Consider the following 27990-nt stretch of genomic DNA (forward strand, 5'->3'; position numbering starts at 1 on the left):
TAACACGCGGTCGGGCGCGTGATACTCAACGATATCCATATGTATCAATGGACACCGCGACATCCACATGTGGTGACCAGCCCTACAAAATGCCGGCAGCTCATCCAAAATATGATCATACGGCGTCCATATAAAAGCCTGTAAAAAGAATTGAACTAATTAACAACAAAAGACTAAAATAGTAGCTATGTGGTCTAGCGTGTGAATCCAAAATATGAACGTACCGTCTGCGCCGTCATGCGGTCTAGCTGATCCCTAAACGGGAGAAGGCTGTGGTGCGTCTCCACACGTCGGCGTACGCCTCGCGACCATCTCCGCACGCCTCGCGACCATCTCTGCGCGTATGGCATCGGGACGATAAAGATAGTCGGCGGGAGGGTCGGTATGGGGCCGAAAAGGTCTCAACCTAGTCCACACCCATATCTGATATAGTCATTTAAAAAAAAAAATTATCAGTCGTCGTTTTAAAAAAATATATTTTGTGTATAATTACACACACTTAAATATATTACCTGAAGGAGAGAGCAAAATGCAGGGACCTCTACCCTCGTGCCCATAGAACATCGGCAGAATCCTCGATACATGTAGCCCAGCACAGCAGCGCCCCAACTATAACATCCTATCTCGGTGAGATCGTCGATATACCGAAGATACCTTAAGCTCGTATGCGAACCCGAAGTGTTCGGGAATAGGATGGCCCCGAATATGATGAGTAGGTATAGACACGCACGTCGATCAACATCGGCCCGGCGAGCGTGTCCTCTCCAATCGGATGCCGCATGTCCGCAGGGCGCAAGTGAGCGTAAAGGGCGATTAACAACAACGGCCGACTGCGGCCGGAAATACGACCATCCGAGCCGCGAAACCGGCGAGCCTAATCAACTCATCCCGTCGGCGGTAGCACGGGAGGCTCCTCAATATACAATGGGCGTCCATCAACACCGTAGCCCGCATAAATGACCTCCACATCCCGGGGTAATGGTAGCCACGCGGTGCGGAGATGAAATGTGTGCGTCTCCGGTCGCCACCTCTCAATCAATGCCGTCACTAGCGACCTATCGTGCGTACCCGACCAACTTCGACGCACCGTAGATACCGCCCCGACGTAGTATATCCGGGACACGAGGATGTGGGGGGCGAGCGACTAAGATCTCCCATGTTGAGTCCCCTGGCAAGATTACGGACACGAGACTCGGTGCCGTCGGATGTCCATATATGTTGCGACCTATGCTCGGTGAAGATACGGTAACTTTCGGTCGAAGGGCCGGATCAAGAGGGTGGTGATCCATCTATTTTACGCATTTTAAATAAATCATTAACAAGTAGTATTAGTATTAGTTATGTAATCTTTTATCGAAAATTTTATTAAAGATTGTGGTGACCATCTGTTTTATGTATTTTAAATAAATCATTAACAAGTAATATTAGTTATGTAATCTTTTATAGAAAATTATATTAAGGGTTTTTAATCCTAAGCTACGGGTTATGAATCCTAAACTAAGGGTTTTCATTCCTAAAATATAAAGATAATTCAAATAATTAACAATTAGTTAGCATACAATTAGTATAAATAATTAATAAATAAACAAATAACTAACTAATCAAATAATTAACAAGTTATTATCATATATTTAATAAGTAAACAATTAAGTAACTAATCAAAAAATTAATAAATTATTATCGTATATTTAACAAATAAACAATTAATTAACTAATGAAACAATTAAGAAATTATTAACAAATAAACAATTGACTTAACAAAAACAAAATAAATAATTAGCCAGTCTAACAATTGAAATAGTTAGTCTAACAATTAATAAATACTTAAGTCGCTAATCCAACAATTAACAAATACTAAATAAACAAGCAATAAATAATTAACTAATTAACAATAGATAAACAAATTAAAAAAAAAAAAAAGGAAAAAATGGGCAGTCCCAACAGTGCACGGACTGCCCAAAAACGAAAAAAAATAAAAAAATTACGAGTAATCCACCACAGTTATACAATGACCATGCTTAGGGTAATAATATATTTAACAAAGTAATAGAAAATTCGTAGTGAAATACCTAGATTGAAGTTTTTTTGAGTTTTTGAAATGTGTTATACGCCGCTCTATTCCGAAATCCAACCTTAGAAACTTGTTCCTACACTTCAATATACCAAGAATATTGAGTTTTGGATTGAAAAATAACACGAAATTAGCGTTTTAAGGGGGTTGGGGACCACTAAATCGGGTTTAATGGCGGGTGGGGAAGGACGACGGATCGTGGTGGGGAAGATGGGGGGCCGTTATATAGCATACAGATTAACGCACCCACGAAATTCGTGCGTGAAAGGTAGCTGCTCTTTTCTTTCACGCATCGAATTTCGTGCGTGATTACTACTAATGTAATTTTTTTTTTTTTTTTTGCACTAGTTTGGTTCAACTTTTTATTTTTTGTACTACTTAAGTCGCGGATTCCATCGTTAACGTCCTATTCCACGTTTGTCAGTAAAACCTTTCTTAGCACCATCAACGTTTAGCTACATGGGTCTTTGGGTTCTTTGTCTCCTTGCCTTACAAGAGATGATATTATGATAACTTATATATATATGTAATGTCGGCGTAAATTATTTTACACTTTCTTATTAAGTAAATATTATTTATGCTATTATTTGTGATTTAATTAGTAGTAGCAGGTTATTTGCATAGTTTTAGGTAATTGGTTTTTCTTGTAGCTGAGTGTGATTATCGAACTCATTAGTAATCTTCTAAGTAATCCTCCCTCTTTTCCAGCCTTGCAAAGGGATAATTCCCCCTCTTTATATATATATATATATATATATATATATATATATATATATATATATATATATATATATATATATATATATGAATCTTGGGTCATGCTACATATCTTATTCTTTCAAGTCCTCTTAATTCTGTCCGAATTGCTTGCTTCGTTCCCTTCCTGACTCTTCTATTCACCTTGATTCCACTGGGTTGGAACTCTTCTTTTTATCATATTCTTTGGTCAAGTTGGTAATGCCAACCAAATAAGCAATCGCAATCGCTACAAGCAAAAACCTATTTCATATCCTTTTCGTCATCCTTCCTCTTCTAACTTTCTTTCGGAAATGCTGTTTAAAGACTCAATTTCGCAACTTGCTTGCCTTTATTTATATGTATGCGCTCTCTCTCTCTTTCGTGTTAAATATTATCATAGTTTGATCGATATGGAATTCAACAAAGAAAGAAACATATCATAAAAGTGGTTATAAAGATATGATCAAGGTTGAAAGAAAATTTAAAATTAAATTGCTTTCAAAGTTATCATCAAAGTTGAATGAATTTATTAATTAGATCGCTTTCAAATGTAAAACGACAGCTTCCCTTTCGAGCGTATTAATTGAGAAGTAATGCTGCTACGTTAACTGAAATTGACGAGAATTTAAAATTATCGCTTTCAAAGATATCATCAAAGTTGAATGAATCTTTTTAATTAAATTGCTTTCAAAGGTGGAAAGACAGTTTCTCTTGTGAGCTAATTAATAAGCAATAATGCTATGTAAAACGAAATGGAGGAAGTGTCTAATAAACATAGAGAAAGCCAAAGGAGAAAAAGATGGATTATATGTATTACTCCCTTCGTCTCATATTACTTGGCCATATTATTAAAACGGAAAAGGGCCAAAATTACCCCTGATCTTTGGAAAATAGTTCATTCATACCCTCCGTTATACTATAGGGCCAATTGTACCCTTACCGTTATACTATGGCCATGTGGCATCACCCCAACCCTTCAAAAAAATTTTCCCCTCAAAAATTTTTTTACCCATCAAAATAACTTATTTGCAGGAGATGTTTTCTTTTTTCTTTCTCTTGTAATTATGGAAGTATCCAACCGAAGAAACACATGAAGCACTAGTTGGGTAAATGGTTCAAAAGTTCTACTCATGATTTTAGTTGAGCATACAGCATAGTGAACGATACTCAGAACAAGTTTCATGCTTTATGTATAGCAGATCCCAATAATTGATAAGCAGAATATAATCTATGCCCTAATGCATGAATTCTTCAATCAGGAGACAATTAGATAATTCTGAAATTGCTACAAGAATGTGCTTCATAGCTAGCTCTGCAATTCATATAACTTTGCACAAGAACTACAAATGACATTTGAATGCAACAAGCAAAATAGAAAGACAGTGACCATGCTTCGAACGATCTGAGAGAAAAATCATGAGCACAAGATAGAAGTGTTGTTCCATTTTACATTAGTTTCAATCTGAGCATAAAATTTTTTAATGAGTCGGGTTGGGTTGAGTTATTTTAATGGGTAAAAAAAATTTTGAGGGGAATTTTTTTTTGAAGGGCTGAGATGATGCCACGTGGCAACCGTTACACATAAGGGTATAATTGATCCCATAGTATAACGGTAAGGGTATAATTGGCCCTATAGTATAACGAAGGGTATGAATGAACTATTTTTCAAAGTTCAGGGGTAATTTTGGCCCTTTTCCGTTATTAAAAATATATGTTCCAAATTATTTGTTCATTTACAAAATCAAGATAAAATTAATTAAATCTTTCCTATCTTACCCTATTAGTATTAAATGTTCTTGAAAATAGTATCAATGTATTTATTGGAGAGAGATAGGGGTAAGATAGTAAAATACATCTTTTATTTATGATTTCTTAAGAGACATGCAAAAGTAAAAGTGACCAAGTAATATGGGACGGAGGGAGTACTATGACTCAGTTTCGAGTATGTTATTTGAATTTCGAAATCAAATACTTATACATTCTATATAATGGAAATCCTAGCTTATATTTTCCTATGTTAATACATCAACAACTCCTCAAATTTGGCATCAAATTTCATTTAAACACTCTAATTACAACTTGTTTCATTTGAGCACTAACACATGATAAAGTGTTTCTATTAAACACTTTCGGTTCAAATTTTGAAAAAAAAAAAATTACGAGTGATCTCAAATGCCCGTCATGTAGATAAGTTAACCACTTAAAATATGTCATCTATTTTAAGTTTTAATTAAGGGAAAAGGGTCAAAAATACCCCTCTATTTTGAAAAAATGGCTAAAAATATCCTCCGTTGCGAATTTGGGTCAAAAGTACTCCTCCCATCATTAAAGTTTTCAAATATACCCTTATCTTGACGAAAGTCCCCCAAAATAATCCGATTTTATTTTTTAAATCCGCTTTATCATTTAAACCTGACCCAACTAAATAATAACCTATACGATCCTCTTGTTCTCCCAATTCTCTCAAACGATTCAACTTCTTCGTTCAACAGCAACATCAATTTTTGGTTCACAGGAAGTTACTCTACACCATGGTCGCACCCAACGTGTTTTTACTTTTACCACTCTTTAGATTCTATTCCTATAAGCTAAATATACCAAATATGCTGTAAAAATATCTTTTTTCCAGACAAATTTAGCTTATTGAATTGACATGGGTAGATTCAAATAGCGGCATAAAAAAGCGAATTTTTAACCCAGACAAATTTAGCTTATTGAATAACATGGGTAGGTCCAAGTAGTGTCCATTTGCGCAATTGCCATCAACAGAATCAACATGGTCCATGTGTACGTTTCTTTCGTGGGTCTTTTTCCAAATCGCCATTATTTAATTATCAATAAATGCAGAATTTTATACTATGCTAAAAATGATATAAAATATGTTATTTATGAAACAATGCAAAAGTTGCGTCATTTGTGTTACTAAACTCTATAAATGTATTGCATCTTTAATCTAACTCTTATTATTATTATTATTATTATTATATTTAAATTTAAATCTAAAACAACCCGCTAATTTACCTGTTCAAGTTGTACTAGAACAGAAACCAAGAACTATGACTCTTGCAAAATTAATTTTTTGGGCAGAGTTAGACTTGAGTTTGATATTTACTCATATATTTCTTATCCTTACCGACAAAAACTAGTCAAACATATAAAAATTTTAGACAGTAATCTAACCCATGCTTATAAGATTATCAATTTGCTGAAAAATAATACTTTCTCCGTTTCACTTTATGTGAACCCGTTTGATTGGGCACGACATTTAAGAAAAAGAGAAGACTTTTGAAACTTGTGGTTCAAAATAAGTCTTGAATATTTGTGTGGCTGTAAATCATTCATAAAGTGAATTTGTTTCCAAATTAGGAAAGAGGTCATACATTTTGGCACAGATTAAAAAGGAAATAGGTTCACATAGATTGAACCAGACAGAGTATTAGCCATAATTTAAAAGGTTCATAAATTACAAGAAAAAATGATCATTTATTAAACAGTTATCTCAAAAAGGCCCATCGATGAAATTTTATGATTAACATGGATAGCAAGTAGTGGCTTATACCCGTAAGGGTTAGCTGAGTGGTTTCCCAACTTGAGATCGATTTCTCTCAACAACAGCCTTCTCAGTCAGAGCTCGTCGCACCGGACATTCTTAGTGCGGTTTATATCTCTTGTGTGATTTTTGAGCTATTACACAATGAGCAGGTTAGCTGGTGTGCACCCGAAAGATAGTAGCTGCGAGTTTTCTGGCGTTTCAAAATAAAATAAAATAGTGGCCAATAAAAGTCCTCGATTTGCATCAATAGAATCAACATGGTCCACGTGTCGTAGGTCCTTTTCCAAATCTCCATTATTTAAGAGCCTGTTTGAATGAGGGCAAAAAGAACATACGTAAAAACGAACATATGTTCTTTTAGATAAAGCCAAATGAAACGAAATTTATTTTTGAAACATTATTTTAAGACAAAATATTTTAAGTAAGTGGTACCAAACACTCAAAAAAGTTGAAATTTTAGCAACTTATAAGCCAATCCAAACGGGCTCTAATTCAACTTTATTATTATATTCTTATATAATAATCAAATTTAAATCTAAAACAACCCGCTAATTTAGCTGTTCAAGCAAGACACTAAAACAGAAACCAAGAAAATATCACACACACAAACAACAAAAGGCCAGACACACACAAAACAACAAAGAAAAACAGGAAAAAGGGTGAGAGAAAAAGGAAGCAGAAATGGGATTTGAAGGGGAAAAGAGAGAAATGGAAGAAGAAGGAGTAGTCATGGCAAATGATTTCTTTTGGTCATACACAGATGAACCACATGCTTCACGTAGAAGACAGATCCTCTCTCAGTACCCTCAAATCAAACACCTTTTTGGACCTGACCCTTTTGCTTTTCTTAAGGTATAATAAAGTCTTAATCTTTATGTATTGTTTAGTCTTATTTTGGTTTGAATTTGATGCATTGTTGGTTTTGCTTTGTGGGGTTGTCTTAGATCTGGGATAATGTTGGTTAAACATTGAATCTTTATAGTATTATTGGTTTTATTCATTTTTGGAATATATTTGTGTATGCTACATTGTGTTTTCAAGGATTTTTGTTGAATGTGGGTTTTGGCTATTTGTGTATACATGTTTATAGTTGAAATCTTTATGTATTGGTTGGTCTTATACTATGTTGTTCAGACTCTTTAAAAAAGTTAGACAGGTGCGTGTGGAATCCTCCAAAAGTAGTGTATTTTTTTGGAGGATCTGACATGGGTGTGATAATATTTTTGGAAAGTCCGAGCAACATAAGTCTCATATTGGTAATGAATCTGCTGCATTATTGGTTGCTTCATGGGTTGTCTTAGATCTGGGATAATGTTGGGGTGGGGGGTGGGGGTTTAAAAATTGAATCTTTATTGTATCTTTTGCTTAAATTCTAATAACCGAGGTATCTCAGCCGGTTTGCACCCACCTCGACTAATTCCACATATACCTGCTACCTCCCCGGAGCACATATATTGGTTAATTCGGTCCACCAAGACTTTGACAGATAGGAAGAAATCACCTAGTGTGGTTTTGCTGCATTGTTGGTTTTCCTTCATTGGTTGTCTTAGATCTGGGATAATGTGGGGTTGGGTGGGGGTTAAAAATTGAATCTTTATAGTGTTTATTGGTATTGGGTTTTCATTGAATGTTCTTTTATTTTATTTTGAAATTTATTTGTGTATGCTTCATTGTGTTTTCAAGGTTATTTGTCACATAGAATTGTGGGTTTTGGCTATTTGCTTCCTCAATCTGATAATCCAATTGTTAAACATATAATAGTGTTTCACAATTTAAAGTTTTCTGGAAAAGTGATTTGGTATCCTCCATTTTACTGAAAAGAAGAAGAATGTTGCCTGGGATAATGTTGTTGTTGTTGGGGTGTGAGGGGAGGGGTTAAAAATTGAATCTTATTGTTTGGTTACCGAGATGAGATAGACAAAGGATATGTTACGGGATTAGCTAATCCCACCATCTTAGTACAAAATGGTTCCTGGGATTAGTTAATACACATAACCAAAAGCGGAATAAGATAATCCCCGCATTGTTATCCCTTATCCCACCAACCAAACATCCTGTATTATTGGTTTTGGGTTTTTGAATGTTCTTTTTATTTACTTTTGAGATGTATTCGTGTATGTTTCATTGTGCTTTCAAGGATATTTTTTAAATAGAATTGTGGGTTTTGGCTTTTTCCTTGGGTTAGGCATTATTTTTAGAATTTGCTTCCTGAATGATAGTGAGAAACATAGTAGTGTTTGAGCCAAAGGTGTCAGGTTCAACTCCTGGCTATGGAGTTGCCTTTGTTAAGGAGTACTTTCTCCTAATGTGAGACTTCCCGGTGCAAATCGGACGCTAATGCATCGGACACCAGGTGGGAAACCAAAAAAAACACACAATAGTGTTTCAAACTTTTAACTTTTCTGTAAAGGTGATTTAGTGTCCTCTCTTTTCTCTCTTCTCCTGAAGCCTTTGCCAGAATCGATTTCTCTTGCTTATGCTCTTCTATGGACTGCTCATATGTGGAATTTTTTCTACAGATGATTGCCATTCTTCTAAGAAGAAAATGCTTGCATTTAGATTCACGTGATTTGGCACCCTACCTATCTCGTTTTCCTTGGTTTTCTTGTGTCATTATCATAGTTTTGCAAGAGATTAGTTGCTTTTCAATTTTATGTGTTTTGACTGTAGATGAAATGGATGTTGAAAGACTTGACCTTAACAATATAAAACATGAGACTAGTCATGTACTTGGTTGAAATCTATTCCAAGAGTGGACTTAGAAATTGAACATAAAATCAAATCAGGATATGTATGCTCTTCGATTTATGACCCTTTTCCCTCTCCTGTCAATCTTTTATCCCCTGGTTTCCCCTAAAACCAAAGTGGAGAAAGAGAAATCACGACTGTATCATCAACATATGACTGTTAATGCATTCAGATCAGCATCTATATGTTTGATATAAGCACCTTTTCTTGCTTTAGATACTTTAGCTTACTTATGAAATGGTATGATCACAATCCTTGTCTACAATGTCCAATATTTTGATTGGTAATGAAATAATGTTATATGATTATATTATGTTCTATTCCAGATGTATTTCTTAGACAGCTTAAATGACAGTGACAACCGAAAATTCCTATGACTGTGGCTTGGTCATGTCATATCCATTTACTTATTCATATGTATGCAATTTATTGATTTTTTTAAAAAATTATGAGGAACTGGTCACAGAAAGTGGTTGGTGTTACTAGTTTCATTTACTTACCAATAGATATTTTAATCTGTTAGATGGACTTTAACGCCACTGAAAAGTTATTTGTTATTCAATGCTTTAAGAACATATAACTATTTGAGATAACTATTTTTGGCAGCGATATTTTCAAATGAGCACTCAATATCATTTATTTATCTATTTTGGCAGCAAAATTGTCAAGTGATTGCTCACTGTGTATTCTTTTTTATATCAACTATGCATGAAGTTGAATGTAATTTTGAAGACTTATGAAATTTCTCCGTCTCTCAAATGTTCGTTTTACTGATCACAAACTTCTGCTCCTGCAGATATCAGGAGTTGTTTTGCTTCAGCTTTGGACTGCTACCTTCCTCCATGATGCAACTTGGCTGAAAATATTAATAGTCGCCTACTTTTTTGGCTCTTTCCTAAACCACAATCTCTTTCTCGCCATTCATGAACTGAGTCACAACCTCGCTTTCTCTACTCCAGTCTACAATCGTTGGCTTGGAATTTTTGCCAACCTTCCCATTGGTGTGCCCATGTCCGTTACTTTCCAAAAATATCACCTCGAGCACCATCGGTTCCAAGGAGTTGATGGAATTGATATGGACATCCCGAGCCTTGCTGAGGCCCATGTTGTGAAAAATGTTCTTGCAAAATCTATATGGGTCATTCTCCAACTTTTCTTTTATGCTTTCAGGCCTCTTTTTCTCAAACCTAAACCACCTGGTGTGTGGGAGTTCATTAATTTCACTGTCCAGCTGTCCCTCGATGGAGCTATGGTTTACTTCTGGGGCTGGAAATCGCTCGCTTATCTGATCCTATCTACTTTTGTTGGGGGTGGGATGCATCCAATGGCTGGTCACTTCATCTCTGAGCATTATGTCTTCAAACCCGAGCAAGAGACATACTCCTATTACGGACCCCTTAACCTGATGACTTGGAGCGTAGGTTACCACAACGAGCACCATGATTTTCCCAGGATTCCGGGAAGCAAGCTTTACAAGGTGAAGGAGATTGCACCAGAATATTATGAAAACTTAGATTCTTACAAATCTTGGAGCCAAGTCATCTACATGTATATAATGGATCGAACCGTTGGACCTTTCAGCAGAATGAAGAGAAAGTTGTCGACAAAGGCAAACAAGTCCGAATAGGTGCAGTGATCGTCCTCTCTTCATTGCTGATTCTTTCAGTATGTGATGTTTCTTATTCCATTGACTCTTGTTTTCTTTGTAACAATGTAATAGAGTTCCGGCATCATGTGCAATAGAGTTGATGTAGCAGTGACTAAAGTTCATCTATTCATCTTGTATAAAATCCTTAGTTATGGGACTTTCCATGTTTATTTTAGGGATTTTTACACAAATAGCAGGCTGAATTCATTGTTACTTTCCTTAGCTGGTATACATAGATAATACTCAATTTTATCAGCAGATGCGAGGTTTAAGAATAATTTACATGTATCCTTAAAAATTTAAACCAGCACTTCAGGATAATAATTGGCTGATCCACATGTATTGACACCCCTTCGCTGGAAAATTAATGTGTAGATAAGTAAATAGAATTATTTTTATAGATTGAATTCCCTTGATTTCTTTATATATTTACTTTTTCATATTTTGACACCCCTTGGCAAAAATTCTAGTTCCGCTACTGCGTTGGTCTTATTGAAGTTGGCTCTTGTTTTCGTGGATGTTGAAGATTGACCAGACTAAACGTGAAACGTTGAGAATTTGTTCAATTACTGAGGAGAAGCAAGTCAAGTTTTGTGACTTGCAAACTGAAAGTACAAAGAGTTGCAAGTATGGTGGGGTCAAATAGGCACATACAAGGAACATTGCCTCTATGAGGGAAAGATGAAATTACTAATTTATAGGATATTTTCCCTATAGAATTATAGGAATGCATTGTACCGTCTGTATAAAACTTTTGGGCTAATTGCATTTGGTTCTCGTGATATTTCATTAAGCAAATTAAAGCTTGAACTAATTAAAGTGTGCCTTTCTTATCCTTATATAGTTGTGATAAATTTAGTTTATTTTTAGAATTATATTACACTTAGATGGAGTATATAATAATGGCACAAACTTAACATTAACATATGGATAATTAAATGATATAATTTGTGAAAATTCACATGTACAAGGATCAAATGCGCACAATTTTACTAATTGAAAGTTATAACCAGATATCGAAAGGATCAAAATCATATTTTTAAATATTTCAGGAACTAAAATTGCAAATTTCTCAAAACTTTTCAAGAGTAAGTGCAGTACTACTTATCTTTGGCAAAATTGCGGGGAAAAAAATGATGCTTATTGATTAGTGGGACTTCCACAACTAGATGGAGCTTACAATTCTTTAATTTTACTTTATATATACTCCTAAATTGCATAAAAGTTTCTCCCAATGGAATGTCATCTGCAAATGTTTGGAAACAGTTTACCATAACTCTGAAGTAATGTAGACAACCAACAGCAATCTCAGAGTTCAGGTAGTAAAAATAATGTCCATTAAGCACTTACACATTAGAATCTTACATGCTTAGGTGCATGGTGTAATGAGACTACAATTTTAGCTACGTTGTACACAAAATTCTTCTCATGCTAATATGAAACACTTGTCTATGATTGCTTGTTAGTTTTAAGAAGCTTACCCAACTTTCCAATGAGCTCTCAAAATGCTTCCAAAAGACCCTAAGTTACTACTGCCTCTGACATGTTGCGATAAAACTTAAAAGAGTTATGCTAGTAATCCTAGCAGAATAAATGCATTCCAAGTTGTCTAAACGGTCAGATTCGCAGTTGTCTAAACTGTTAGATCCATTGCTGCTACGCGGATGTCCCAGGTACATCTTCAATGGTTTGGCTGGATTCAAGGGGTGGTATTCTTTTCACAGCAGGCTTGGCCGGCTTCTCTTTGGGAGGAAGCGCGTGAGGCTTGCTTGGATGGATTTGATCAACTTTTTGGGAAGGAACATCAAACTGTACAACCAACAATAAAGTCATCTAACAAGAAACTAGAAATGTATATGGCAAGCATAGCATTGTAGAGGAACACAATAAGATGCGATGCAGCATAATATACCAGCACGGTTGCAGATGAAATGAACAAGCGTTCATTCAAAATAAGTGGATCAAATCGGTGGTGAACTAGTTACATGGATTCTTCACTCACCCAGATGTAACCATAACATCGGTGTGGATATTTGATATGCACTCTTCAAGTACTAAATGGAAGGTACCCTTGTCAAATGATATTCATATCCGACACTCGTACTTATCTCCACATAAAGTTGCTTTACGAATTTATCCTAAGTGAGTGTGAGGTGCTACTTTCACTTAGATCCTCTTGCCATAAACACACTAACTCCGCCATATCCATCCTTTTAATATCTTGAATTTTTCACTCATTACCTGCTAGCTTTCTTAGGAGAAAAGCAAGATCAGCACTCAATGACTTTTCAAGCAGCAACCTTTTGAAAGCATGTCCAACAAAGCCTATAATAAGGAAAAAGCCAACACAGAGTAGCAGAATGCTAGCTTTTCAGCATTTTGATTTCAGAAATTACAGCTATTTTCTCGCTGACACAAGGGTCTCATGATCACTGGTCATGATAGCAGATTATTCCTTGCCACCAAAAGAGTTACAAGAACGTATTATACACACATGATTATCTCGATCCAGTTTAATTACTTTGATAGTTCACTTAGTGTGACCACTTAGAAAATAAACTCCCAAACTTATGTCAATAATAACACAAACTGACCTTGTATCCACAGCCAGCTACACAAGCATGAAAGCATTCCTGTGTGCAATAAAGAAGATTAAATGTCACTTATGTGCCAAAAGGAAAGAAGTTTATGGAATTCATATTTTTATTTGAAAATTATACTCCAGAAACAAACAGATAATACGGAATTCCACTAATGATGGAAGAAATCCTTTCCTCTTTGACCATTTCCATTACATACTGCAGAAAAGAGCAAACGGGTTCCTAATTTAGCATAGAGTTTTCCAAAGTCACTCAGTTGGATATCCCAATCACACCGATTGGACCTTGGTATACCATGAAGGTGCACCACTTCTTCAAAGAACAAATTGGTAGTACCACCACCTCAGTAAACAGAGCTTACAGAAAGGAGGACATAGGGCAGAATGAGGAGCACCAAAGATTTTGGATAAAAATTTGGAAGTGTCCAGCACCAACCAAGGTGATTGGTTGGTGGCAAAGAGGGCTAGTTTGACTCATGAAGTGTTGAAGAAAAAAGGAAAGATCATAATCTCCAGATGTTTTCTATGCAATGAAACTGATGAAACCAACAACCACCTCTTTCTTCACTGCAAATTCACAGCAGAACTATGGTCCCTATTTTTCAACCTGACAGAGACATCATGGACTATGCCAGAGCACACTGCAGATCTACTGAGTTGTTGGATGAGAAGAGGAGGCAGCAAGAGTCAAAAGAAGTGGTGGAGGATGATCCCACATTGTATCTGGTGGACCATCTGGAGAGAAAGGAATGGGAGGTGCTTTAAAGATAGATCCAACTCCATTCAGAAAGTAAAATGGAATTGTATAGTATCTTTCTACTTTTGGTGTGGAGAAATAGGATTAGAGGATATAGATCATTTTGTAGACTAATTAAAATCCCTGGAAGTATCTCTTTTCTATTTCTGTTTTTAGACTAACACTTTTGAAGGTCTCCAGCATATCCTTAATGCTGAGGAATACAAATTTACCAGTTTCAAAAAAAAAAAAAATTGGTAGTACCACCACTTTTCTTACATGGATCCATTTTCGAGAAGCAATCCACAACAATAAGCATACTATCTTTCTCACTCTTGGTTGTGGGCACACCAAGCACAAAATTCATATTCAAACCCACCCCAAGGCCCATTTGGCATGGGTAAAAGGACGTACAACCTTTGGGATAAGACTGAGGATTTCGCTTGCTTACATGATATGCAACAAGCACAAATCTTAGCCACATCCTTCTTCATAGTGGCCAAAAAAAGTGTTCCTCAAGGATCAACATGGTCTTAATTTCCCGGAAGTGACCATAAGTCCACCGCAATGTGTTTCAAGCACCAACAACTCACAGATGGAACAATTAGGCACACACAAACAACCTTCACGAAACAAATAATCATCAAGCTTATAGAACTTGTCATGTGCACCATTTTCACACAATTTAAATTCAGGGCTAAAATCCACATCATCCAAATACAACTCTTGAATGTGCTCAAAACCAAATATAAGAGGAGAAAGTAAAGCATATCTTCGTAAAATGCATCTAGTACCACGTTTTCTTGGCCCCTTTTGTATGTAAAAGTATCAATGTGTTCAACCACCTAGCATGTCTAGGAGTTAAATTAGTTTGGCCTTTAAGATGCTTCAAGGATTCATGATCTATACGAAACAAATTCCTTGGATCACAATTAATGATGTGAAGTCTCTAGTGCACGCACTAAGGCAGTCGGGTAGGACACAAATATTCCTTTCAAGTCTTTAAAGGCCTTTTCTTGCACCTCATCCAAATTTATCTCTCTATCATAAATGGCATAATTCAATCTATGGGCCCCAATTTTCTACTAAAGTAGGCTATGGCCTTGCCTTCTCGCTTTAGAATGGTCACTACCCCAGCTCCTGAAGTATCACACTTAATCTCTAATGCCTTGGCAAAGTCGGGCAATTGCAAGTGCTCATAAATATATGCACAGTCATTATTCCCTAAGTCCCTCTCGACAAGTCAAGTCCGCTAACAAAAATGATGATTGATCATACTAGATATAGGTATCTAAACTTTCATTACATGAAAAACTTACTTTTAAGCTGACGTCAATGAGGAATGCACTCGTTACCATTTCAAAAAGAGCACTTACTTTTAAGTTGGCTCAAGAGCTAGTGCTTACTGCCACTTTTTTAGGGATCTCTACATGTATAGATGATTGAGTGTTATTTGTAGAAATTTATTACTTTATCAGAAAACAAAGGATCTCTAAGCCGTCCTTTTTTAAACCTCATAATGAAATATTCAAGATACTGGTCCAGGGATACATGACCACTTGTATCAATTTGGTGAAGTCATGACCATTTCTCTTAACATATGAAGCAAAGGCACCCATAACTGCTCTAGAAGCTCCCTTGATATTTAGCAGCTCAAAGAACACAACCTTCTCATTTTGTCTGTGCTAATATAGAAACTTTCTCTTTTACTATGTACAATTTGGAAAGTGAGCATCATCAAGCTGTAGAAGGGTACCAAGAAATAGTTCAATGTGGAATATCCATCATTTGTAACTGGAAGAGAATAAAGACCTCAACTTTCAAAGGACAAATCAGTGTTGTAATGTGAAAACTTCATATATGACTTTGTAAGATTATGAAGAATAGTGCAAGCTGTCGCGAACACCACCATTATAAAAGAAAAGATTATGAAGAATACTTTCAATCCGGACCTTGAACAGATGGAAAAATTGAATTTGAACTACAATTGACAAAATTCTCGTGAAGCAAATGACCTTGTAAGAACTAAGAAACATTACATTTTGAGAAATGTAGAATAACAACCAATTGAAGATAATAAGAAAGTTGGGAGACCTCAGAGCAGCTGGCGGCACCAGGGGATCGATCAATGTAAGCACTCCACTGTTGATCCTTCAGAACTGGATTTTTATAGCATATCTCCTCACATTCTGACAAACCTGCATATAGCTATTTATTCCTCTATTCTTGTAGCTTAGATCAATAGATAAGCCTCATAGAGGTTTCAAGTTTCCAAGTAAGACATTTCCTAAGCATTAGTACTTATATATGTGTGTAATGTCTCAACAACACCAACAACATACCCAGTATAATCCCACAAAGTGGGGTCTGGGGAGGATAGAGTGTACGCAGGCCTTACCCCTACCTTGGGAGGTAGAGAAGCTGTTTCCGGTAGACCCTCGGCTCAAGATAAGTGCTATGTCTCAACATTATGGGCATTCCCCAATCATCCAATGCCATCCTTCTCAAGGTTAAATAACTTAAGCTGAGATATAATAGAACAACTATACAGGCATTCTACAAAGTTAAGGCGAGTTTTTTTCCTGTTCATAAACAAGATAGTACTAGGCTATCACCCATAGTAACATATTATCTTGGGGAATGTAATAAAATTTCTATTCACCAGTGCAGGATCTCTTCCATATGCAAGTATTTCTACAAGAGAGCAGGCAACTGAAATATTCACCAGGGATATTTACAAACCAACAAATATGGAAGCTTGGAACTTACATTCATCCCATGTCTCTCCATCAGCATCACACCCTTTTTTGCAAAAGACTCTCCCTTCAAAAGTTCAGACATCACAAAATTGAGATATATCCGAGCTAAATTCATGCCAAGAAACAAACTACAACAAGAAGATATCAAAACTAAAACAAAACAAAAAAAATTAAAGTGCTCTATATCTTGTCAAAGAAAATATATTTTACTCAATTGTTTCAAAACTAAATTTTAAAAAGAGTGAACAAAAATTATAGCAGGCTGAAAAGGTGGGAGAGTGATGCTGTTATTCTACTGGGTCTATATTAGCTGCGCTGCTTTTGTATCTACTCCATAGTCTGCCCTCCCCTTTTATCTACTCTATGGTACCATTATCACATTTCTGACAACACACTTACCATCGGCCGGCAGAATTGTCAAGCTATTATTTCATAGCTAATGACGTCTATGACGTGTCATACTTCCAGAGAAGAGAAATTTCCAAGTAGGTTTATCTTTTGTACAACTAGCATTGTTTCATAACTTTCAACCATTGTTCTAAAGGTCACACGAGGATCGAAAATCTGACAGGCCCACTCAAGGTAATAAAAAGAGAGAGATTTGGATACTTAAATAAGGACCTGCTGATGCATCTCATCCATTCACTCTCATAAAGTCACATATAGAAATAAAATCAATTAATATTTGAGTAAGGTTGTTATATAGCAGCAATTTTACAAAGGGTGTATTGTTATATTGTAAGGTTATTATATAGGGGCAATTTTACAAAGAGTGTATCGTTATATTGATGCCTGTTGTTGTTATAGGCAAAAAACTGTTATAGAGAAGCAAAATATACGATAAAAAATCGGTTCCAAAGAAAACTTGGTTGTTATAGTGGGTGGTTGTTATAGAGAGGTCTGATTGTAGTTGATGAAATAGATGATCCTTAGGAAAATAAAAGGAATTTCCTTCTTAGTTTCCATAGTCTTAGGAACTAGACATTTTTTAAGACCTCATCGACCTTGCCTGTCGGCAATTATCTTAAAAGGTCGTAGTTTACCAACTTATCCTTTTCCAGAGGACAGATGTAGCTGATCAAAATTCTCAATGCAGAGGATTTTCTTTCCTTTTTCCGTTTAACTACCATATTTCTTCATGTTCAACCAACACACCCTTTGTCATTCTTTTAATCCAATCACACACCTTAGGGCTCCTCTAAATTAACATGATAACATCACCAAGTTTAACACCGAACAGTTCGATTCAAATGCGACTTCCATATCTCCTAGAAAACTGAAATATTAGAAACTACTGGAGGAAGTTTCTATAATTTTAACAAACTACAAAGGAAAGCGATGTAGATCTATGCACAAAATCTTATCATTTGAACATTCAGTAAGCTAACCATAAATTGTGCAAAAGCGAATGCTTGCAATTCACTTCATTGTAAATTTGCAGGTAATGAATTACACCAAACAAGCAAATGGACTATGATGGTAAACCGACCAGCAGTAGTCTGAGTTTCCCGGTCTATAAAGGTAGAAAAGGTTTGGTAAGAGTCAGAAGGAACACAAATCAGAAGGATTCAAATTAAACAGGCACGCCAACAAATCCAACCAAACACACTTGGAATTCATTTCATAGTAAGTAATGAGTTACACCAAACAAGGAAATGGATTATGATGTTAAATGGATGCGTAATTGAACAGTTACTCAACATAGTAACCTGAAAAGCAATTCCTCGCAGCCTACGTGGCTTAGATGAATTTTGGTAAAAAACGTATTAACTTGGTACGACTCACTAATAAACGATGTAAACAATTTGAAAGACTACTATACGCTCTAAAGATACCGACTTCATCTGTTGTTTTATTATTTCTTGTCCTATTAGTCGTGCCCACTTGGAAAATTAACATAAAAATACTACCTTTACATAAAATTCCGAAATTCCAATAACCAATAGCCTTCTCCCATCATACCAAACAAAAGGGAGATTATTCTTTTTTTCGCTGTGAAGCTTTTAACAGCATAGACTAACAACATCAACAACTTCATACCCAGTGTGATCCCACAAGTGGGGTTTGGGGAGGGTGGGGTGTATACAGACCTTACCCCTACCTTTGTGGGGAAGCATAGATTAACATAGTCAAAAATTCAGACACAGAGTAATGCATTTAGAATTTACTGAAAAATATCTTCACATAAAGACAGCGCGCGCACACACACAGAGACAATGAGTATTTTACATCAGCGCGCGCGCACACACAGAGACACAGAGTAGTTGTAGTTTGCTCATTCATTTATTGCCATCTGATTTCTGCTTATATTGTTGGGTCTTGTACTTCAAGTATCTTATTTATTTATGGTAACTACTGTTTATCATGACTCTCTCGCTTTTGTTGCTTCTCGTTTTCATATTGTTTTGTTATGCTTGTCCTTAATTGACCTTTTATCTTGTTCTCTCTTGGTAGGGTCTTTCGGAAAACTTGACCTCCTCGAAGGTGAGGGTAAGGTCTGCGTACACTCTACCCTCCCCAGACCCCACATTGTGGGAATTTACTGGGTATGTTGTTGTGCAGAATACCACTGCACACAACTAATTACTTCTATGTATTAATGTGTCCGAACTTAGCATAAATATATATTTTTCAAGAATGTTTCGTTATAGGACTGGAGCTAGAGCTTCGGTTGCGTGTTCAGCCCAACCAATAGCTTTCGTTCAAACCCAAAATTATTATTATTCATTGAATATGTACAAACTATTAATTATAAGGATATTATTATTCATTGAATACAACAACATACCCAGTTAAATCCCACAATGTGGGGTGTGGGGAAGGTAAACTGTACACAGACCTATCCCTTCCTCAGTAGGTACGGAGGCTGTTCCGAAAGACCCTCAGTTCAAGAGAAACATGATGAAAAAGGTCAGATAAGGACAAACTGTTCAAAGCAGTATGAAAATGAAACTAACGGAAGTGAAAAAGCGATGATAAAGCAGTCTGAAAGAAATTTATTATTCATTAACTATGGACAACTTATTAATTTAGAATGACTAGAACACCGAACACATAAGCTTCAAATCCTAGCTTCACCTCGTTAAAGGACAGCCCCCGGTGCACTAAGCTCCCGCTGTGCGCAGGGTCCAGGAAAGAACCGGACCACAAGGGTCTATTGTACTACGCAGCCTTACCCTACATTTCTGCAAGAGACTGTTTCCACGACTTGAACCCGTGACCTCCTAGCTATACGTCATTAATAATATATTTTACATATATAGTCAGAGCAAAACCTTGTATCTGATACTATGAAATGTGAGAAGAAAATAAATGTAATGGAGATTTCAAGAAAGGGAAAAATAAGAGGGAAGAGAGTAATTACAAGGGATTTGCATGAGAGCAGAGTATTTATGTGTGCACTGATTGTTACATGGCGGTGCCCATTGATTAGGAATCATCTCTTTTTGACCCCTTTTTTCAGAGCTAAAATTATAACCCTTCCCTTTTTTAGCTTTATTGGGTCTCTGTCGAAGAATATAGAGGGGGACAGGTTCAACAACGGTTACTTCTACCTGTCTTTAATCTTCTCCTACCAATGAAGGGGGTTTGGTTCATACTTTCATAATTTCCCTTTTCTGAAAAAAAAAAAAATGATCACACGGGGTATGGGAAATGGGAATGTAATTATAACGTGGGATAAGTTCAGGTAGCCAATCAACTGAGTTACTAGGTCCCTACTCATATTTCATAATTTCACTCCTTCCGTCCCATTTTTATGTGGAAAATAACACTTATGTCTATTTGAAGAAAATATTTATTTGTCATGGCCCATATGTCTAATATTATCCGAAATGGCTCTTTTATACATTTTTATACAAGGTTGATATATTGTCTACATTAAGTGTATAATATTGTATACCATGTGTATAAACACTGTTGGAAAAAAAATTAAATTAAAAATAAGACTACATGGATGTAATATTTTATGCTGGATTGTATATTAGTGAAATTATCCCTTTATTTATTTTAGGGAAAAGAAGAAGTCCTATAATTATGAAAAAAATAGAACGATTTTACCTTCTATTTGAATTTAATTCTAAATATGCGCTTATTATTAATGGACTGACTTGAATTTGCCCTTCAATTATAAGAAATAGAACAAATTTGGCCACCATTTAAATGTGGTCCCAAATATATCTTTATTATTGAAGAACTTGCTCAATTTCAGTGATCCTTCTGGTTATGCACTTCAGATTGAGCATGAAGTATTGTTCTTCCCATGGATGACATGAAGCAAGTTCCTTATACTTCGGTCATTGGCACTTTGATGTATGCAACGATTTTTACAAGACTAAATATTGTTCTCGTTATTGTTATTGTTAGTTGTTTTTTTTCTAATCTGGGAAGAGTGCATTGGTATGTGGTGAGTAATTATGAGATATCTTTGTGGCACTTCTAATTTGAGTTTGTGTTTTGGGATAGAAACCCTATTCTTTGTGGTTACGTTCTAATATGGCCAGTGATATTGATACTTGCAAGTTTACTTCAGACTACTTGATTATTTTTACACGGAGAGTTGTGTCTTGACAATCTAGGTTGTAAAAATATGTTGCTCTGCTATTAAAAAAGCTGAGCTCATTGCTGCAGATGAAGCTTGTAAAGAGTTGGTCTACATGAAGAGATTTTCGGGGGAAGTTGAATTTGCTCAAAAGAGGTATCTACTTTATTGCGACAATCCCAGTGTTATTTATTGTGGCTAAACTTCTACTTCTCATGGTAAGTCTAAACATATTAATGTGATTGGATTCGAAATGTATTGAATTTGAAGTTACTTAAACTTGAGCAAATTCACACAAATGATAATAGTTTCGACATGTCGACTAAATCTTTGCACAACAGGAAAGTTTGAAGAATGTTGCTTGATTGTCAGGATGATGATCCCTTCCATAAAGGGAAATGGTAGAACTGTTGAGATTTTTTGGGTCTTTTTCCGTCATATATATTTTTTATGACTGAAATAACATAAGATAAAAAATTTGAGAGAGCAATCGTTTTTCAGGGTTTTGCTCCAGAATTTTTTTTGAGCAACTAGTGGCTTCAAATCACGTTTTATGATTCCTTAACCATTGGATCAAGCTGAAATGTGAGGTGGGGATTCTCAACATTTAGTTTTTAAATTTGAATGGTGGAGATTAAATTTTGTGATATGTAGCTTCGCCGTGAGTAGTAGCTCGTTGTGTAGGTGATTTCTCTCATTTCTTCAATTATTTTGGTGCAATCTTGTTTGTATTGTTGCTCTTGGTTTGACACCTTTTTATGACCAATTTAGAGATCTTTTTGTATCTCGTTTTGAGATGATTTCTCTCCTTTCACATTGAAGAGGTTTTTCACGTAAATAATGATGTCTCTTGTGTTTGATTACTTTTGTCTTTGCCATATTTCTACTGGTTGAGATACTTGTTATTCAGCTATCATTTGTAGTTTGTTTATCTTCTTTTGTTATAAACAATTTGAGAAGTTTAGATTCGGGTATTTCTTATGTTGTTACCTGTGTCGTGCAATTGTATATACTTTGTTTTCCAACATGAAGTTCAATCATTGTATATGATCTCCCAACTTTTACTGATATTTATAACTTTAAATACGAATTTTTACAACTTTAATCTGTATGCCTGAAGTAATTTCCGAAATGGTTAGTTTACAAAACTTTACAAACTTTGGCCATGAAGTAAATAGGGGTCCAAAATGGATCAAGGTCAAGGTCACACTCGAACCCTTCTCAGAAGATCAAGGTCGGTCGGCGGTGCACCCCTCAGGGGGATCCCACCAATCAGCTTCCTTACGGGTTTACTCGCACACATGGCAGACTCCTTGGTCTGTGTTTAAAGAGGGGTTGAATGGGGAGCCCACAGGCCAGCATCCGAAGCGCGCAGATGCCGAAGCACGCCAAAGGCTCGCGCTGCCTACTACAACAAGGAGACGGCGTTCCACGAGCGTATCAAAAGCCTTGGCTTTGCCCCCTCCCCTTCCCCCCCACCCCCCAAATCCACGCTGGTCCACGTCCGAGTCGATCGGCTGACCGGCTCATTGTCGTTCCATATCCGATCGGGGTGTATCGCCGACCCCCATCAGCTTCCCTCCCGACAATTTCAAGCACTCTTTGACTCTCTTTTCAAAGTCCTTTTCATCTTTCCCTCGCGTTACTTGTTCGCTATTGGTCTCTCGCCCGTATTTAGCCTTGGACAGAAGTCACCACCCGATTTGGGTCACGCATTCCCAAACAATCCGACTCGTGGACAATGCCTCGTTGTGCGACAGGGTCCGGGCACACCGGGAACTATCTGTGCACATCATTTTCCTCATAGATTTGGATCATTGGCACTTATGTCCCTATTTTGTGCTAGTTTTTTATTTTTGGAAAAGGGTCAAAAATGCCCTTAAATTATGCCAAGTTGAATAAAAATGTCCTCCATTCATAGTTTGGTCTAAAAATGCCCTTAAACTATATGAAATTGAACAACTATGCCCCTATTGATACTTAAATTAGGTTAAAAATGTCCTTTTCCTAATAAACATATTGTTTCTTTTAAACACATTTATTTTATAAAAATATTATTTTTAAATAAACCTTTTCTTGCTATTTTTTTTCTTTTAAAAATCCCTTTAACTAATAAAAAAGTGAGTAATTTCTTTTCTTCTTAATCTCGTTTCATCAATTACCCCATCTACACTTTTAACCGATAATGTAGGTCATATATATAAGATCATAGTAATCCTTCATTTCGATAACGATAAAAAAAAAATCTAATAAAATAGAAAATATTTTATTTCTTAGTCTTTTTCGAGTTGAAGTAGGATAGGCATTTGCTGACCCATTTTATTTTTGCCTTCATAACATAAGTTTTTTTTGCGGGATGTAAACTTTTATTTTCGAATCATAATATCCCACCGGTTATTCCACTCGTCCTTAAAAGAACTTATGCCAAAAATTAAAAAACAGCCCATTTGAAGGCCAAATGGTGCAATTTGTTCCCATAGTTTTCTACCCCAAAACCCTTAAACCCCAACACCATTTCTGCTTCAATTTCCCTAAAACTCAAACATAAAAAATAATGAAGCTTTTATTCTCTATTTTAAGAAACTCAAACTCAATATCTTCTCACAGAAATGTGTTTAACCGTTTCTATATTTCAACTTCAAGTAATTATCATCTTTATAGACCCACCAATAAAGACTCACTGTACAGAAGAATTTCACCCATAGGTGACCCAAATGAGTCTGTAGTACCAGTTCTTGATCAATGGGTTGAAGAAGGGAAACATGTGGATAAAGAAGATCTTCAAAGAATTATTAAAGAATTAAAAGATTACAGAAGATACAAACATGCCCTTGAGGTAACATTACTTTTAACCTGTTTGGCCAAACTTCTAAAATCTTTTGTTTTTTGTCCGGAGTGCTTTTCGAAAAGAATTAATGTTAAAAATACGCCTGAACTATTATTTTTTTCGCGAGTTTCACACCCTAGGGGTTCTTTTGGTTGGGGAACAAGTTATTCCGGGATTAGTGATCCCGGGATTTTTATCCCACCCTCTATGTATGATAAAAAAACTACAATCCTGGAATAACTTATCCCGGGATTAGTTATCCCGCAATTTTATCCCAACCAAATGTGGGATAAGGCGGTATTAAATTTTTATCGCAGGACTATTTTTGCTTATCCATCATACCAAACGACCCCTAACCATTCCCTTTTCCTACTTGAACTATCACCTCGTACACTCTGCCGTACCCAGACCCCAATTGTGGATTACATTGGGTATGTTGTTGTTGTAATACTTGAACTATGTATTAAAACAAACCCCAACTATCAGTTGTTCGGGGCAGACCTACCCCATTAGGAGAGGGTGCAGGTGCACCCATTAACTTCGGTAAAAACCGTGGTATATATTAAAAATAGATGTCCATTTTTGCTTATTTTACCCCTAGTATTAATTATTGGGTTGGAAACTTTGAGGAATTGTTAGTGGCGGCACAACTTTTAAAGTATGTTTTGATGGATTTCAATTATCTAGATGATTTATAATAATTAGGGGTGATATAGTAAAATTGTCATTTTATTTATTGTTTCTTAAGGGGTGTGCCAAGTTAAACATGGACAAGCAAAATTGGACGGAGGGAGTACTTCTTTTAGCTTCTAAAAACCAACTTTTGGTACTACTCAAAAGCACTTAGGGGTTATTTGGTAGCTGGCTAGAGTTATGCAGTTGTTAGTCATTAGGGATTAGTTATGAGGGAATCTATGTAACTTTTAATGCTGGGTTTAGTTATGCATGTACTAGTTATTTCATCTTCTATAGATAATACATAGTTTCCCTCGTTACTTATACATTAGGTGTGTTGAATTTTATACATAGCAAAAGAATGCTACTAAACATGGTACTATTACTTATGTAGGATTTAATACACAAATAACTTAGCTCCTATCTAGCTACTAAACGACCCCTTAGTTTTTCCTAAAAATTTGGCCAAACACCTCAACTTTCCAAAATGAGCTCTTTTTTGAAGACAAAATAAACACTTTTGACTTTCCAGAAGCTTGGCCAACTTGTCTATTAGACAGGATATTGTAATTTAGGTTGTTTTTTGTGTTATGAAAATTATCAGACCCCACTTTGTGGGATTTCACTGGGTATGTTGTTGTTGGTGTTGTTGTTTGTTTTATGAATTTGAGCCAATGTGTTGTGAATTAGACCATTCCTTGTTTTTTTTTTTTTTCAAAAACAAAATGGGTAAAGGGTAAATCCTGTCATTTCTGTTAATTAGATCCAATGTGAATTAGCTGATGCTTAACAATTTTCTTATGGAACAAGTTTAGGTCGTTTAACTCTGCTAAGCGTATTGGATTCCAAGTACCGATAGCATAAGAATAGTTTAACTGTGATGAATCCTCTCAATAGAGTGAAATGGAGATACGGAGGATTTATATTGTTAACTTAACTATTTGGAAGTCGAAAAGTGTTTTAATTATTTATTTTATAATTTTTGTACTTTTTGGTAAGCTCTTGTTTCTTTTTTTTAAGTTGTTAAACTATGGTAGGGATTGTGATTATATAAGTGCATGTTAGGATCTTCCAGGTGGTGCTTGTGGTTGTTTTCAGGATTTTCCAATGAAAGCCTCCATTGTATACATCATCATTAGACTGTTTATGCATGCTGATACTGTGATTAAATGTTTTTCTATTTATTCCTAGAGTCCTAGCCAGGGTAGCTTTGATATTTAGGTTCCTTTTTATCCTGCTGGTACGACAATAATAGCCTGGAAATATAAATGTTTCTTCTTCTTCTTCTTCCAAAAAAAAAAAAAAAAAAAAAAAAATGTTGTATCTTGATAGATATCAAAGTTGTGCATGATTTTGTGCTCTAATCGTGTGATGGCCTTATGCTTTCAATGCCGATGGTATACTTAACCACCAAATATTAAGTTTGCGTTTTCATATGAATATTTATGAATAATAAGTGATATAGTTCCTCATCCTTGCAAGATGTAGAAAGAATAAATTTTGCATACTTGTCAAATGTTTGCATGTTGAGTGATCTTCTAAATTTTGTCGACAGATATCTTATTGGATGACTGACAAAAGATTTTTCATCCCCCAACCTTCTGATATTGGAGTGCGAGTTCATTTGATTTATAAACTTAAAGGTCTAGAAGAAGTTGAAAAGTATCTCGATAGCGTCCCACAGCAATTTAAAGGCTTTCACATTTATTCAACTCTTCTCAACTGCTATACCATTGAGAAGTCTGTCGAGAAAGCTGAGGCCATAATGCAAAAAATAAGGGATATGGGGTTTGCTCGTACACCATTGTGCTACAATTTCATGATGAAAATGTATCATCAAACAGGAAATCGGGAGAAAATGGACGACATGATGAATGAAATGGAAGGGAAGGGTATAATATTCGACCAGTTCACTCTCATGATCCGGTCAAGTGCATATGCTGCTGCTGGAGATTCTGATGGAATAGATAAAATAGTAAAAATAATGGAATCTGATAAACGGATCGCGTTGGATTGGAATACTTATACTATCATCGCAGAGAAGTATCTTAATGTTGGGCAAGTGGAAAAAGCTTTAGCAATGCTGAATAAACTGGAGGGCACGCTTGCCACTATCAAGAGAAATAATACTACATATGATTTATTATTAAGACTCTATGCACTAGCTGGAAAGAAGGAAGAGGTACATCGAGTTTGGGATCTGTACAAGAAGAATCAACAAATTTATAACAAGGGTTATATTTGCATGATGAATTCATTAATGAAATTTGATGACACAGGAGGAGTTCAACGAATATTTGAAGAATGGGAATCGCGGGGGTTATCCTATGACTTCCGAATTCCAAACTTTTTGATTGGCGCTTATTGTAGAAAAGGTCTTCTACACAAGGCTGAGGCCCTCATCGACCGAGGATTATCAAAAGGAGGTGTTCCTTCTGTCATCACATGGTGTCATTTGGCAAGTGGGTATATCCATGAAGATGAAGTCGAAAAAGCCATAGAAGCATTGAACAAGGCAATCTCGATATGTCCGCCTAAATTTATCCCTAGCAAGGACACTTTATATACCTGTGTAGAATATTGGGAAAATCAGGGAAATGTGGAGAAGTCTGAGGAGTTTGTGAGGTCTTTAGAGGTGGAGGGTATATTTTCAGCAGTTTTTTGTGATAAGTTGCGGTGCTTCATCAACCAAGGGAAACTCCAAACAGGACCAGCATCTAGGGTTGGAACAACTGAAGGTGAGTTATGATTACGTGGGGCCTGTATACTGCGAACTGAAGCTTATTAGGAGGCTCAAGAGCATGTAGTTTAGTGAGTATATAGATTCGGTTTTCACCTTACCAGGAGGATTACAGAGTGTTTTATCGGACGATCATGCTCCCTCTGTTTCAATTTGTTTGTGATAGTTTCCTATTTAGTTTGTTTCATAAAGAATGCCTCTTTCCTAATTTGACAACTTTTTAATTTCAACATCCCTCATAGCATGTTTTAGAGCACAAGATTAAACTGCATTTTGGTACATTATGCATATCGTTAATTTATGACCACAAGATTTAAAAGTTTTCTTTACTTCCTCAATTAAACAAATTGAAACGG

The 27990-nt window shown here is 36.0% G+C and overlaps 3 protein-coding genes across 4 annotated transcripts; 2 read left to right on the forward strand and 1 right to left on the reverse strand.

The window, feature by feature from the left end:
• The first annotated feature begins 6929 nt into the window (after positions 1 to 6929).
• LOC132053435 (sphingolipid delta(4)-desaturase DES1-like) lies at positions 6930 to 10917 on the forward strand. Its single transcript, XM_059445468.1, has 2 exons — positions 6930 to 7214; positions 9907 to 10917. Exons 1-2 carry the CDS (start codon positions 7044 to 7046, stop codon positions 10735 to 10737), a joined length of 1002 nt encoding a protein of 333 aa, XP_059301451.1. The 5' UTR covers positions 6930 to 7043; the 3' UTR covers positions 10738 to 10917.
• A 1155-nt stretch (positions 10918 to 12072) lies between these two features.
• Positions 12073 to 20479, reverse strand: LOC132053436 (uncharacterized). 2 transcript variants are annotated; one of them, XM_059445471.1, is made up of 6 exons: positions 20217 to 20479; positions 16863 to 16916; positions 16188 to 16291; positions 13353 to 13391; positions 13000 to 13083; positions 12431 to 12567 (listed from the first exon to the last, which is right to left on the reverse strand). In XM_059445471.1, exons 1-5 carry the CDS (start codon positions 20290 to 20292, stop codon positions 13036 to 13038), a joined length of 321 nt encoding a protein of 106 aa, XP_059301454.1. In that variant the 5' UTR covers positions 20293 to 20479; the 3' UTR covers positions 12431 to 12567; positions 13000 to 13035. The 2 variants fall into 2 exon arrangements, with proteins under 2 accessions (XP_059301453.1, XP_059301454.1); XM_059445470.1 differs by lacking the exon at positions 13000 to 13083 and having other exon boundaries at positions 12073 to 12567; positions 20217 to 20460.
• Positions 20480 to 23829: 3350 nt separating this feature from the next.
• On the forward strand, positions 23830 to 27878 carry LOC132053438 (pentatricopeptide repeat-containing protein At2g20710, mitochondrial-like). The gene is made up of 2 exons (XM_059445473.1): positions 23830 to 24228; positions 26450 to 27878. Exons 1-2 carry the CDS (start codon positions 23947 to 23949, stop codon positions 27641 to 27643), a joined length of 1476 nt encoding a protein of 491 aa, XP_059301456.1. The 5' UTR covers positions 23830 to 23946; the 3' UTR covers positions 27644 to 27878.
• Positions 27879 to 27990: the final 112 nt, after the last annotated feature.

This window comes from Lycium ferocissimum, chromosome 4, assembly GCF_029784015.1.
Source record: "Lycium ferocissimum isolate CSIRO_LF1 chromosome 4, AGI_CSIRO_Lferr_CH_V1, whole genome shotgun sequence".
Classification (NCBI taxonomy): Eukaryota; Viridiplantae; Streptophyta; class Magnoliopsida; order Solanales; family Solanaceae; genus Lycium; species Lycium ferocissimum.